Source organism: Scatophagus argus, chromosome 8 (genome assembly GCF_020382885.2).
Source record: "Scatophagus argus isolate fScaArg1 chromosome 8, fScaArg1.pri, whole genome shotgun sequence".
Lineage (NCBI taxonomy): Eukaryota > Metazoa > Chordata > Actinopteri > Scatophagidae > Scatophagus > Scatophagus argus.
In genome coordinates, this window is record NC_058500.1 from 14,859,559 (window position 1) to 14,874,755 (window position 15,197).

General features: G+C 40.7%; 1 protein-coding gene across 5 annotated transcripts in view; it reads left to right on the forward strand.

Annotated features, from left to right (window-relative positions):
- The window catches only part of clstn1 (calsyntenin 1), a 35,777-nt gene that overhangs the window by 13,983 nt on the left and 6,597 nt on the right, over window positions 1-15,197 (forward strand). For 2 of the 5 annotated variants that reach the window (XM_046397827.1, XM_046397831.1), the window contains exons 2-15: window positions 593-715; window positions 3,290-3,319; window positions 4,854-5,049; window positions 5,927-6,135; window positions 6,925-7,074; window positions 7,360-7,545; window positions 7,663-7,911; window positions 9,619-9,740; window positions 9,828-9,990; window positions 10,329-10,379; window positions 11,413-11,570; window positions 12,312-12,460; window positions 13,364-13,608; window positions 14,985-15,155. In XM_046397827.1, the coding sequence (XP_046253783.1) occupies window positions 593-715; window positions 3,290-3,319; window positions 4,854-5,049; window positions 5,927-6,135; window positions 6,925-7,074; window positions 7,360-7,545; window positions 7,663-7,911; window positions 9,619-9,740; window positions 9,828-9,990; window positions 10,329-10,379; window positions 11,413-11,570; window positions 12,312-12,460; window positions 13,364-13,608; window positions 14,985-15,155 (2,202 nt within the window). The remainder of the gene's footprint in view (window positions 1-592; window positions 716-3,289; window positions 3,320-4,853; window positions 5,050-5,926; window positions 6,136-6,924; window positions 7,075-7,359; window positions 7,546-7,662; window positions 7,912-9,618; window positions 9,741-9,827; window positions 9,991-10,328; window positions 10,380-11,412; window positions 11,571-12,311; window positions 12,461-13,363; window positions 13,609-14,984; window positions 15,156-15,197) is intronic. The other 3 variants (XM_046397829.1, XM_046397828.1, XM_046397830.1) reach the window with 3 other exon arrangements.

The following is a 15,197-nucleotide window of genomic DNA, read 5'->3' on the forward strand; positions in this document are numbered from 1 at the left end:
GCAGCTTTTTCTGCAGCCGCCGGCTACGCACAGTCCTGTCTGCGGCTGGGATGCTTCCTAGGCTGACTAGCACACAAAGCTGTAAACGGCCCCCCAAGTGCTTCCACAAACTGGCCTGAAAGTCATTGCCAGAGCCTTTATCATCCCTTTCATAACCCTGTCAATACGCATTAATTGATATGGATTGTATGTCTGTTCTGGATTAGAAAGTGCGACCGTCTTGTAAGAATTTGTTTTCAGTTTGGATAAATAGAGCAATAAAATTTTCTGTATTCAGGACAGAGAATGATGAGGGTTACACTAGATACTTTAGTCTGCACCTTCTTGGTCCTCCTTGGCTCATGTTTCCAAAAATCAAATTAAAAGCATCCAAAACATTATTAAAATTTACTTAAACTGCAGTGGGAGGAAAAACAAAACCCAAACTAGCGATTTGAGAAAACACAGATGAAACCTGATGATTAAAACTCATTGAAAAAAGCTGTGAATTGTTCATTAGTGCCAGGGAGAGAAAAACAATTTTCCTTTCAAGACACCTCAAGACAGAAAAAAAGTTGTATAGACTGACATTTCCTCTCTGTGTTTCTCACAGTCAATAAACACAAACCATGGATTGAGACGACATACCATGGAATCGTGACGGAAAATGATGACAAAGTACTTCTGGACCCCCCTCTAATTGCGCTGGACAAGGATGCTCCTCTACGCTATGCAGGTGAGAGAGGGGGTTTAATGCTGCTGCTATTCATTTACTCCCTCAGCTTAACTTGGAATTGCTCTCTTCTCATTATGCACAAAATAAAAGAGAAAATGTACTAATTTCTCTTTATCATTAAAGCTTTGAGACTGTGTTGCAGGTGAAGGATGCAGGAAGAACAGTTTATGTATGAATAATGTAACTTTCATAGACATTTCAACAATGTGGTGTGCATGTAGGATGTTTAAGTTTGAAAGCAAGTAAACTCTTCAGTGATTGTAAATGAAACAGAAAAGCTGTACTCATCAATGAAGTACAACCTCAAATCTAGTCTTACCATTGTACTTTGAAATCATCATGTCCCTGTTAATATATGAAGGTTTTCAGTGTGTTTTATGATCTCTAACTCTCTTGATATAGATTATATTTGAGATCATATATGTTTTTAGAAATCATATGTTTACTGTGTCAGTGAATGTTGAAGATCTTTGCACTCCTGGTAGCGGACAGTGTGGTTTGATTAAATTCTGCGCATTATTTTTATGACATGCCTGTCATACTGACATACAGCTGGCTACCATATCCTCCAGTTTGTCCCTTTTGATATTCACATCAAAATACTCTTTGATGTTTTTCCCCCCTCCCAGTGGAGAGGCACAATTAGTGTGCTTTATGTACCAAGGCAGCATTAGCTCTGGGGGTTTTTAATCACATCAGGATTGACTTTGGCCAGGATTCAAATCACTGCTGCACTGCATATGATTTCCCACCATTTCACATCACATGAGTTGTGTGATCATTTGTCTGCTACTTCCTTCACATCAGTGCGCTCACTCTACTTAATGTAGCCATTTTTGTTAAAATAATTTTTTTTTTGAGTATTCTTGCCTTTATTGGTCAGTTTGACAGCTCGGATGCAGACAGGAGATAGAGAGAAGTTTTGACATATAACAGAGGTCCCCAGCTGGGACTGAGCCAATGATGTTGCTGTTATGTGGCATGAACAGTAACCATTTAGCTATGAAAGTTCTACCTTTTTTAAAAAAAAAAAAAAAAAAAAAAAAGTCTCAGTCTACGTCTCCTTATTTATCAAGCGAGAATTTACATCCTTCCAGAGGAGAAGCCGAATGTAACATTCCTCACAAAAATAAATTTAATTTGTTCGGTTTCAAGAACTGAAGGTGGACAACTTCAGCGAGAGGTCCATAATTGCTGAGGGCCAGGGTATTGAATAGTATGCCCATTCTCTGCACAGCGTTTCCTCCGTTCACAGTGAATTAGCATTGAATGCAGAGCTCGGTGCGCCCACTTCTTTCAGCTGGGGCTCCCTTTCTTTTGATGAGCACGGCTTTGCAAATGAACTTTGTGTCCCTGTGAACTCCAGAGACAGAGCAAGCACACTGGCTTCACGTGGCAGCAGGGGTGACCAGATCAGTTGTGCTAGCTTCTTTCTAACTAGTCCATCTGTGCCAACAAACAGGGTTCACTGTAAAACTGACCAATAGGCCAAAAAAGGCCCAATCACAGGCCTTTAAGTCAGATCAGTGTGATCAGGTGGATATTTAGCATGAATGAGACACTGTATGAGTTTGTGTGTATTAGAGTGATGCACTTTGTAATCGGCCTTCCCTGTGACAGTGTGTTGAGTTCAGTCGCGCCGATTAGAATTGAAATAGCTGAAACCAAAGCCCTTCCAAACTTGAAAATGAGCCCAGTGTTCACGGATGACTGACCATTTACCCACCAGATCTGGGTTATTTGACTCATGTAGGAGCATTAGATAAGGAAAATATCCTTGTTTCTGTAACATAGCTCTGCAGTTCTGGATTGAACAGCTCAGCTTTAAACTTGGTGTATTTATTTAATACCAGCAGTTAAAAGACCACTGCAGGTCAAGACTGTAAAATCAATACGTGACAATCATGGCCGACCCAGCCCGAGCTGAGGGGCCTGTGTGATGAGTGAAAAGATGAGGATCAATTCCTAATGCCGTGGTCTGAGCTGGTCATTAGTGCTGTGGTAAACTCAGAGGCCCGCAGCTCCCACTGCATGACTGGCCCTGAACAGCAGTCCCTAATGTGAAATCCATTTGTAATTGTTAGTAGGTGAAAACAAAATGAAGAGGTCCAACCCACTGGAGGCCCTGATAGAGCTTTAAAACAAACAGACAATCAGAGAAGGACTTACAAGAAGGACAAAACAGATCAGCTGACTCATCATTTAGTCTAATATACTCCTTAGAAATAAATCTACATGCAGTGTTTTGAGAAGTAAGCTGAACTTACTTGCTGACATTAAAAATGACATTTCTGTTGGTTGTAGTTTGATGTTTATCATTTTCACTAGTTGTTTCTCTTAAAAGGATTTGCTGAGCCATTAATAAAACTGCAAATGGCTTTTCATAAATGTTTTAATTCTTCCCTTCTTTCAACTGGCAGAAGACTTTTTGCTTATGAGAAACTGAGTATGAGCTTTTCTGAATTTGTGAGCTTATAGTGTGAATATTTTCCTTCTTGTCCTCTCTCTGTTTTCTCTGGGATTCTAACTTTTCTTTTAACTGATCTAGGTTTATCTTTTCTCCCTTCCTTGTAGAGAGTTTTGAGGTGACCCTCACTGAAGAAGGTGATCTTGGGCTCTTTCTTCTGCCTTGTGCTTAATTGTTAATTATTAACCCACTAACGCAAAAACAGCATCCACACTTTTACACAGAAACTTCTGCCATGCTCCGTAATCTCCCCATTTGGTTTTCTCGACTTTATGTTTCTCTCACCCTGAATTTTTTGGAGTTCCAACAGCTGGATGAAAAGTGTGATGTGGGGCTGACTATACTTAGAAATATCTATGCATGAGACATCCATTGCAGTTTGCAGACCCTAACAGTTTTTCAGCTGTCTCCAGGAAACAGAAAGCTGCTTTAAAACAGGAGTTTTCAGTCACTTTGCTGCCATATCACTCAGTCTTGTCCTTGAGTTAATTACATGGATTTAATAATGAAGAAGAGTCCAAAGTGACATAGTAAGATGATTTCACAATCTGCAAATTGGAGCAGAAATTGATATTAAAATTGGTATTTAAAGAGGAAAAAAAGTTGAAATGTGAACATCTTAAAGGCATCATCCATGTTCGCGGTGCCTCTCTGTGACCTATCAGATCTATGCAGGTACAGTGACTCCTGTGGACTTTTCTGACATTTAAGTCTTCAACTGAAAGCTGCTGAGATTGTTAACTAATGCAAACTCTCTCTGCTACAAAGTTTTTGTTGTTGCACCTCAGTGGATCTGCTGAGTTTATTCTCCACCATTAGCATGGCTGCAGTTGTCATTTGATGTGGATGTCGAGCAAGTTGATATTTCTAACCCCAGTTCTCATCCAGTACTTTTTTTGTTTGAATACTGTTATTGTAGCGGTTCAGTTCTCTATGATTTTGATTTATTTGGATTCATTTTTCAGTAGTTTTGGGCGAGAGGCAAAATTACACAGGAAGACTTTATTTAATTAAGAAAAAATATTTTCAAAGGTGTCGTCTGAGAGATTTTTTTTTTCTTTCACAGACTTTTTCGGGCTTTGATGACAGAATTGGTGCTGGATCACCTTAACACAGTGCTATAGTTCTTTAGATTATGAATTTTCTTTTACATATGTTAATTATTTTTTCTATTATAAAATAGGATGTAAATTTTATTTATGAGATAAATGATCTTCACTTCAAATACTGTCCTCTGTGTACTTTCTTTTTGGGCTTGGTTTCATGACTTTCATTTATAATATCTTAAGTACTCCTGTGAAATGCCTGTCCACATCTTTTCAGTTTTTGCCTGCATGACTGGATGCAATGTTTACAAGTGGCTTGGATAAGACACTCCGTCCTCTCTGATACTAAATGTCCCTCACCCTCTCCCAACCCCGTCCCCAGTACTCACCCATATGACAGTGCTTTTGGGCTTTCTCCACAGCCACCACCCACTCCAATCTACTACAACTCCCTGGCACCCAAAACCTGTGGCTGATTTTATTTATTTATTTGTTTGGTTGTTTTTTGCGTGAATTTATGGTTTTGTTGTTAACATAATTTTTCATTTGAACAACAGTTGTTGACGCCTGTTGTCAGTTAGTTGTTCTGAGCAAACTGTCTTTTGGCTCTTGACGTGTTGTTCAGGTGAGATTTGCGGCTTCAGGATCCACGGGCAGAATGTCCCCTTTGAGGCAGTGGTCCTGGACAAGTCCACTGGCGAGGGGGTCATGCGTGCCAAGGACAAATTGGACTGCGAGCTGCAGAAGGAGCACACCTTCACCATACAAGCCTACGATTGTGGAGAGGGTCCTGACGGCGCCAACATGAAGAAATCCCACAAGTGAGTCTGCCTCTGCTGGTTCAGAAACATCTGCACCTGATTCGAACCCTGAGATTTCCTCGATCTTGAGCACACTCTGATTTGTTTCACTGCAGTTAAAGCAATGATGGCTGAGTCTTTTCGGAGTGGTTCATATGAACTCTGTTGCATTTGCCTGTTGGTTTGTTTTTGGTGTGACAGCAAAGACCAACCACAGGACTGTGTTATAGATGATATTTCATTTCAAAAGGTAAACTGCTTTTAAATCTATAATTAAACAAATAAATATTCTTTATTAAATCTTTCTGCTGATTCTGGAAACTGTCAAAGACATAATTTCAAACGTTTACCATATAACTAATAATAATAATGTATAAAACCAGACATTTGAAGACATTGCTTGGACTGTGGGAAATAACAACTTTTTTTGCTATTTTCTGACATTTTATAGACAAAATGATTAATTGGAATATTGAGATTTGAGAAAATTGATAGACTAATTCGCAACGAAGAGGTTCATTAGTCACAGCCCTAATGGCACAAAGCTGTCTTCTTGATTAAGAATGCTTACGTCGATTATTTATTTTCAAGCAGTTTGTCAGCAGTAGAGAGGATAAAGAAACCTAAGAACTGTCACTAGATTTGATTTTAGACACCAGAATTTGATTCCTCCAGGCTGGTCCATGAAGCACTGATGATGCAGCATGACTGTCACCATGACTGTGAAAATGAATGAGATCCCTATCAGTCCATATGACTTGTTTACACCTCTGTTGCTGCTGCTTGTGATAAGTCAATGTGAACATGAAATGGACCAGAGATCAAACACAACCGTGTATGTTTTTTTTGTCCTTGTTCCGACACCAAATGAACCAAAGGAATAATTTGTCTCTCCCAGGGCCACTGTGCACATCCAGGTAAACGACATCAATGAGTATTCACCAGTGTTCAAGGAGAAGTCCTACAAAGCCACCGTTATCGAGGGAAAGAAGTATGATAGCATCTTGAAGGTGGAGGCGGTGGACGCTGACTGCTCTTTCCAGTTTAGCCAAATCTGCAACTACGAGATTGTCACCCCTGATGTGCCCTTTACCATTGACAAAGATGGTAAGGACCTAAACCAAGCAAGCCTGTGTTAGTGATTGTCAGGAGCAAAAGCTGCAGCGCGTGCCTAAGAGCCACGATTTTATTGACGCACATCACATTGTCTATTGATCTGTGTGAACAGTGCAAGATTAATTATTTAGAATTCACCGCAGCTTGTTGCCTTGCGAGGCGATGATGGTCTCCTTGAAATGTCATCTAGATTGTTTATTTGTGTCGGACTGTGGGATTATTTATCTCTGTGCCTTGTAAAACAAAATCAAAGATCCAAGAAAAAGTCATCCGACATCCAGGCTCTGCTGATATGATGGCGGACTGTGATAAAAAGGAAACACGGACAGGTGGATAATGTGAGGAGAACAGTCAGTGTGAGAATACATAATGTTCGGCGCTCAACTGTGACAGCTGATTACTGCGATGTGATCTTACTCCCACAAATTCCTTCAATTTCATGTAATCACTTGCATGCTTATCAGACTCTGTGTGCACATTAGCTTTGTAAAGAACTCTTAGTATGACATCTTAAAGAATGATGAAAATCAAAATCTTAATTGTGACCCAAGATGATATCAATTTAAAAAATATGCTTTTAGTTCAGTGTGACAGTGAATCACTTTTGAGCAAAGAGTTGTATTTGGCTGCACATTTTTTCAGTATTTTAAAAAACTTTGTTGTGCTGCTTATTAGCTCAAAGGGTTTTGTGCACATTTTGTAGAACTGCTGCAGCTTTGAAATTAAATAAAGAGCAGTACTGACACTCACTCATTTTGTTTTTTTCTCTCCTTCCCTTAGGCTTCATCAAGAACACGGAGAAACTTAGCTACGGCAAGGAGCGCATGTATAAGCTGACTGTGACTGCCTACGACTGTGGGAAGAACCGTGCCTCTGAGGACGTTCTGGTCAAGATCAGCGTCAAGCCCACGTGCAAACCAAGCTGGCAAGGTATCAAAGCTGTCCTCTGCTTGGTGTAGCTTGCCAACCATCACCATGTGTCTCTGTATTGAACAAAAGCAGTCCGTTGGTGCACAGTCTTCACAGGCTGCCATTATGGAAAAAGGTTATTTAACTCCTTTAAGCCACGAGACCTTTTGTCGTGTTTAAAAGAACTGAAGTACTTCTTAATGAGTAATTACTACTGACAGCCCCTTTATTGACTGCTGATATGTTACGTGTGTTGTGCTGAAGGACATCTTTTCATCCTTCCCTCCCTCTTGCTTCATCTTTCAGGCTTCAGTAAGAGGATTGAGTACGAGCCTGGCACAGGTAGCCTGGCCCTTTTCCCCAGCATGCATTTGGAGACCTGTGATGAGCCAATCACATCCATCCAAGCCAGTGTTGAACTGGAAACCAACCATATTGGAAAGGGCTGTGACCGTGACACCTACTCTGAGAAATCACTGCACAAGCTGTGCGGTAAGAAACTGCTCAGTTCAAAATAGTTATTGTCAGTAGTGCATCAGTGGAATCAAAATTCATGGATAATGCAATGCCTGTATCCCCTTTGATTGTTGTTGTTTTTTTTTTCTCAAGGTGCCAGCTCCGGCACTGTCGAGCTCCTACCTGCACCCAGCAGCTCTGCCAACTGGACAGTAGGCCTACCTACTGACAACGGGCACGACAGCGACCAGGTGTTTGAGTTCAATGGCACCCAGGCCATCAAGGTTCCCGATGGCCTGGTGAGCACCAACCTGAAGGAGCCCTTCACTATCTCTGTGTGGATGAGACATGGCCCCGGGGCCCATGAGAAGGAGACCATCCTGTGCAACTCTGACAAGACAGGTAATGTCTCTGGAGAAAAGTCAAATCGTTTTATTTGTCTGTGTCAAACTTCTACATTTGTCAGTCAGACTTTGAATTGTGTAAATCTAGCTGTCATCTATACATTCTATACATTCAGAAGTACTGATTGGGCCATTAAACTTTTTTAGAGCATTACTTCCAGAAATGCTCTGAAGAAGCACAAAATAAATTACATGAAACTTGTACCATGTCATGCTATAACTTGTACATTACAAATATTAATCATTGTGAAGATCATACTGCACTCACTGAAAATCTGAACATTTCAGCGAATGACAATATATGTGGGACCTACTGAAGGAGTCAAAACCTATGTGCAACTCTTTTGACATGTAAATGAGATGCTCATTATTTCTGCACATAAGGTGCCTCCTGGAAAAAAAAAAAACAACTTGAGGTGATAATCAGAGTTGGTGCTCAGCTGGCTGGTCAAACACATGGGAATACACTTCTTTCTAACTGCCAGGGGCTCACAGTCCTTTCCATTTTTGTCACTGGTTATAAATTTTGCTCCTTGAGTTTATTGACTGTAAAGTCTCTGCCATGGCCAGTGAAAGGGAGCTCATCAGCTTCTGTCTGACTGCTTATATAAGAAGGATTACATCAGAACGGCTGTGCTCTGGACAGGAAGCTCCCATACCCCTGATCTCAGCATCATTCATGATCTCCATTCAGCACTGTTTCACAGAAACACAAGTGCCCCACATTCAGTTAATTTCTTTTAAATTTTAGTCTTTAGATTAAATCTAAAGACTAAAATATGAAACTGCATATTAAACACTAAAACTGAAACAACGCAATCTGGACCACCATCATATGCTACAACCTTGTCTAAACAGCAGATTGATATTTGTGGTGCTGGATCCAACATATTTTTGGTGTTTACATGGAAATTATTAAGTAATTTTTCAAAATGGAAATAGAGTTTTGATTTGCTGATAGTTTTCTGTTAGTAGATCGTTTAAATGCCTAATGCTGGTATTAAATTCTGCTTTAGCAGTGTTTAGTTCCATTGATTGTCTCCTGGTGTGAATGATATATTTTCCAAAATCAGAGTCCAGATTCCTATTTATGTAACCTATAAATGTTAGCTGTTGTTGTTTTTGATTATCTTAATCAAATGAGAAGAAGATGCAGCGTTGAGGTCTGTTAAGTGATGAAACCTCAACAGTCTAAATAAGTTTAAATAAGCTGTGATCTCCAGGTTAGAGAACAGTACATGTGTTGATAGGAACTGGTCGCAGGACTGGTTTCTGCCGCTGTTAAGGTATATTTGTAAATTATGACAACCAGAAATGCCCTGGATTAAATTGGCTTGAGCTGAAGACATCAGGCAGTCACATATTTCAGAGATGTGTAATCAGTAGGCACATGCCTGCAGGCTTTTACACTTGGTTTCTAGTGCATTACTGCCCTCGAGTTGTGAATATAGTACAGTAATGCCATAGGCAACAAAAGATTTGTATCTTTTTGCTTTTTATGGCTTCTGTTTGAGCACTTTAAGATACATTTGAATGATACTAACACTATTAAATATTTTTGTTTTCAGTCTTTTGTTGGGGGACTTAATATAAAATCGCTGCTACCCATCCTCCAAAAACTCACATATTCTGTTACACATTTACATATACATTTTGGAGTAACTGTTTCATATTTTGACCTCTCTCATTATATTCTCCACTGCAGAGATGAACAGACACCATTACTCGCTCTACGTCCACAACTGCAGGCTGATCCTTCTCCTCCGCCAGGATCCATCAGAGGCCGAGAACTACAAACCGGCCGAGTTTCACTGGAAACTCGACCAGGTTAGCTGCTTCTACTGCTAGACAGTGATATTAAACTAAGACTGGCCCAATTTCAGCCTTTCAACCTCTCTTTTGTGTTCTTCACAGGTGTGTGACAAAGAGTGGCATCACTATGTGCTGAATGTGGAGTTCCCCACTGTGTCTCTGTTTGTGGATGGAAATACCTTTGAACCCTTCCTGGTAACGGAGGACTACCCATTGCATCCCTCCAAGATCGAAACTCAGCTTACCATCGGTGCCTGCTGGCAAGGTAAACTCTTCACTGTAGTTTTCTTATAAGGCGTGAATAAGGCACACTTCTCTCTTGTGAAGTTTGAAACAAAAATATATTGTAAAGAAGTATTTCCATATTTGATAGGGTTCAAATGTTTATGGAATTTTTTCCCCCTATTATTATTATTTCCCCTAGATTATTATTATATTGATTAGAGGTTGTATAAAAATATGGTGTGCAAGTTAATTTATTAACTTCTTTTTTAGATTCTCAGATGAAGCACCGTGATCTCATATGTAGCATCTGAATCTCTGCACTGCAGATCCTCAACCTTCCTCCCTGTCTCCCTGCTCTCTTGTTTCTGTTCTTTACAGACAACTCAGGACATGACAATGACACTGAGTCAGTCTCTGAGCCCACCTCAGGTTGCTCAAGTCTTTCCCTTATTCCTCAAATATGTCCATGTGTCCACAGTGTCCCACCATGCTAACCTCATCCTCATACCATTTTGACTAGAATGAGTTTTCATACATTCTAGATGCAGAAAGATTTCTTTATATCCATAACTGTTTGGAGCATGATGCAGTATGGGTGAGACTAGTGTGATTTTAATGTTGCCTGCATTTTATTTTTGTTTGTGTGTTTTCTTCATTGTCCATTTATACACTGTTCTCACTGAAGCAGTTGTATTTTACAGAAGTAGAACAGGAGTAGACAAACTCTGACCTGGCTGCAGCTTTCAGGGCATGATCTTTGCATCAGAAACAATAGCTTGTCTATATGAGATAACAAAGCTGCAGCAGCAACACACACACACACACACACACACACACACACACACACACGCAAGTTGATGACTGTGGGACCTTGAGATGTGAGGAGGTCCAGGTTTGTCTCTGCCGCTAGTAGTAGCAGTGCAGACTTACCGTCTTTATAGTTTAGCAGGAAGATGCCACATTTACTTCACCTCTCATTAGGCAGGGCTGTGTGATATTGAAATACTCAGTTATACTGAAATGTTAAGGCTTCAAAATTGAAATCGTTTATCTGTATTTTGATCGTTATTTTAGTCCGTAAGATGGTTTTATTTGTTTAAAAATAAAGTAATTGAGGAAGATAAATTTCACCCTTACCTTAGACGATCCTTTCTTTAAGTTTCTTTTTTTGGTTGGCGGCAGCGGTTCGCTCTGTTAATGATGATGTTGCATGTATTTAAGTTGTGCATAAGCTCATCGATCATTCTCCTGTCTTGCTCACTGGGCCTCAGGCCTTGTAAGGGCACATATACTAACTTGCATGAAGTCCATTCACGCCAGCTTTGCACATCGAGATGGCATGCTTGAATCTCCAACCCAGAAAAGGTGAAATCTGTGGAATGTACACTTGACTAACTACTGTTTTTTTTCTGTTTGTTTGTGTTACTCTCTCTCCTTTCATCTACATCCCGACCCCCGCCAGGCGGAGCCGCTCGCATGACTCAGTTTTTCCGGGGGAACCTAGCAGGACTGATGATCCGCTCTGGCAAGCTAGAAAACAAGAAGGTGATTGACTGCTTGTACACCTGCAAGGAAGGACTGGATGTGCAGCTGCCTGAGGAGGTAGCCTCAGCTGTCAAGGTGAGGAGGACTTTATCTTTGATAAGACACAAAACACACTCCAGCTCAGTCAGGCTGGATCTGAGTATATTTGTGCATCGAGGACACAGTTTAACTAAGTGGCTTGGGACAAGGGGAAGCAGTGTACTCTCAACTCTTTTTACATGTTGTATTCATGTGTAAATCATGATCATTTCAGAGTGATTTGAACAATGTTTAGAGGTAAAAAGGTGGGAATATCCAGTGTTTCACAATAAAAATCTGAAACCAATAATTATTTTCTATTTTGTTTGTCATCTTGCAACACCTTGGGGGTGTCCAGATCTCAAGATTTGGAACTAATTTGTATTTAGTAAATAAAAATGGCATTAAGTAATCTTTTAAATTCCTTATCCTTTATTGAGTAAGGACCTTGCATAAAAACATTCATCTCAATATTAGAAAAGAAGCTTTATGCCAGATTTAGCTATTAGCTAATTCCCATCTGCAGGACCTGAGCAGGTACACACAGACACTAAAAACATCCACTTACATACAGCATCTTTACAGAGTGAAACAATAGTGGGCCATTTCAGCTGCACCTTGGACTATGAGTGCAGATACTTTGTTTATGACCTGTTAAATGACTTAAACTTGCTTGTTACATATTTATTGATAGCTTAGTATCAGCCTGATAGCAGCATATTTTTGGGTGTACGCGTGGTATCGGGAGACAGTCTTGCCTGAAATCACTCAGCCTGTCACCTTGATTTCCTCTCTCAGGTGGAGTTCAACCCCAACCAATCGTCACTGACTGTGGAGGGAGACGACATTGATGCCTTTGACAAGGTCATGCAGCACATTTCATATTTGAACTCCCGCCAGTTCCCGACCCCTGGCATCAGGCACCTTCGCATCTCCACCACAGTCAAGTAAGTAGCAGAAGCCAAAAATACTTCTCCAGTTGTTTGTCGGTTGTCTTCTTGGTCTCGGTCGTGTCGTCTCTGTCAGTCAGCAGTAGCCCAATGTTTGTGGAACAAGTTCTTTCTCCCTAATAGACATTCAGAGGGGGCTCAGCTTTCAGCTTTAAATGTATGGAGGGTTTGTTACGGTAAAACAGAGGTCAATAGTTTTACCTGATTTCCATAACAAAGAAAATAAACATGAAAGGTTTCAGGATTGGAGCATGACGGAGGCAGAAGGGCTGAAAGATTCTCGATTGTTTTTCAGTTCTCTTTGATGTCATTTTTTTTTCTAACAATGATGTATGCAGAGACTGAAATGTGAATAACCAAACAGCATCATATTTGCAGGTGATGTATAAAAAGAATATATTAAGACTTCTGCCGAGGCAGAGCCTACTCCAAAATCAGCTCCAGTTAGTGTTGCAATTTGACATTTGTTGTTATTTGCATATACACAAACCCCTGCATCAGCACTGTGCACAGAACTATTAGACCGATGAATTTTTCCATATATCTTCAGTTTCTACCTGCAAGGGTAACTTTTCAGCCGTAGAAGCCATTGCATGTAAATAAATTTTGAAGAAGCACTGTAATTTGCAGTTTCAATGTGTATTTGCTGTCACGTTGAAATGAAACCTTTTTTTTTTTTACCTTGTAAAAGGTATTCTCCACATCATTAAGAAATACAAATACAGTGCAAGAATATGTTCCTGTGTTTTTTGTGTTCCTTTCCTTTGTTATTGGAGCATAATATTTATTGATACTTACTGCATGTCCTGCCAGCTGGAACATCCATGAAGAACCAGAATTTAAAAAAAAAAATAGAAGATCCAGGTTCCCCCAGGTGTTCAAACTTAAGTTTCTCCCCAGATGTTTCAACGAAGAGTCCTGCGTTTCGGTGCCAGATGCTGAAGGTTACGTTATGGTGCTGCAGCCTGAAGAGCCCAAGATCAGCCTGAGCGGCATTGACCACTTTGCTCGCAGCGCAGCCGAATTCGAGAGCCAGGAAGGTGTGACGCTGTTCCCTGAGCTACGCATCGTGAGCACCATCACCCGTGAAGTGGAGGCCGACACTGAGTCCGAAGCGGCAGAAGGAGCTGACGATGACCCCACGGGTAAGACAAATGCGCACATGATCTCAAAGTCAACCTGAGATCCTGTTCTAGGGAATCTGTACACATAGCTATCCCATTTTCAGTGGATTAGTTGTGTTGTTTGCTCAACAGTCTGCTCAACCTATTATGTACAAATTATGTGCACTGATTACACTGAATTCTACTTTAATACTGTCAGGTGATGTTAGTACTTCCTGAGGCGGTATGATACAGTGAGTTACACTCCACCCTTTGTCTGGGATAAACTACCTTAGACACTGAATGGATCAGCAGGCACAGTGAATGTGCAGTTAATAGCTGTGTAGATGTACAGTAGCTGGTGTCGGGCAGGATTACTCCTGGAGGCCAACAGGATTGGACAGAGAGCAAGGGAGAAAAGAGATAAGTTGTTTACTACTTTATGGGAGGGGTCAGGGACCAGCCGTGCCATCTGTTAGGTTTGTATACAAGCCAAGACAAGCAGAGACAATAGACGAGCACCGAGGTTGACACACATACAGGAAGATTCGATGTCCTGTGGTGAACAACAGGACATATGGGACAAAAGGGCTTACAGAGATCTGTTGCTATTACCTGGATTACCCTGCCCCACCTCCCAGCTACAAGTGAGATGTCACAGTAGATGAATAAGAATCACGTAATGAGAGCAGAGTCAAAAGGTGCAAACTGTGTGTGCATGAAATAATAAAATGTTTCATATGAAAAATAACAGACAGGCTGTTTCAGCTGGGTTATTACACTAAAATCAAAAATAATTAAAATGTCTTTCAGCTATGTTTGTGTTTCTGAGCTGGTTTTCACCTCTGTTCTTAAAATTACACCAACAGAAGATTATTAGACAGACTTCTGCTGACAAAGTCGTGTCATACTGCTTTCTAACACTGAGCATGGAACATGTTTGCTGTTAACAGCAACCTGCAGTGTTCGATGATGAAGGACAGCCATCACTGATGGTGGCTGTGTACATGTGGTACAATAACAGAGTAGCTAAGTCTGCCAGTTGTATTGCCTGTGAAAGTGTAATGATAAAACTTTGGTGTCCTGGATGCTTGCTCATCTTAATTTAGTTGTTCATCCTCTGGCCGGCAGTTTGAGGCTACATTAGCTGCTGCTAACATAACATCTTGAGTGTCCATCCCAACTGTTGAAGCTGTGCGACATCCATTTTGATACTTAAAAAAAAAAACGACAACAAACTGTCCATCATGCATCTGACAGCATTATATGAGTGAAATGCTACATTTGTGGAGTACTCTGTTATCATTTAGAACACTTAACAACAAACTCTTACAATACAGACCCAACGGAGAATCTCAAAATTGAACAGAGCCTAACAATTATTGATTCTAAGTCTTTTTTCTCCATTGTCTATTCAGTCCAAGAGACAGTGGTGTCTGAGGAGATCATGCACAACCTGGACACATGTGAAGTGACTGTGGTGGGAGATGAGCTGGACGGGGAGCATGAGAGCCTGGAGGTGGACATGTCCCAGCTGCAGCAGCATGGCCTGGAGATGAGTTCTTCTAACCTGGGCCTCGCCATCAACGGTACTGACCAGGGAACTGTCTGAACTAGCACAAGGCAGTGAT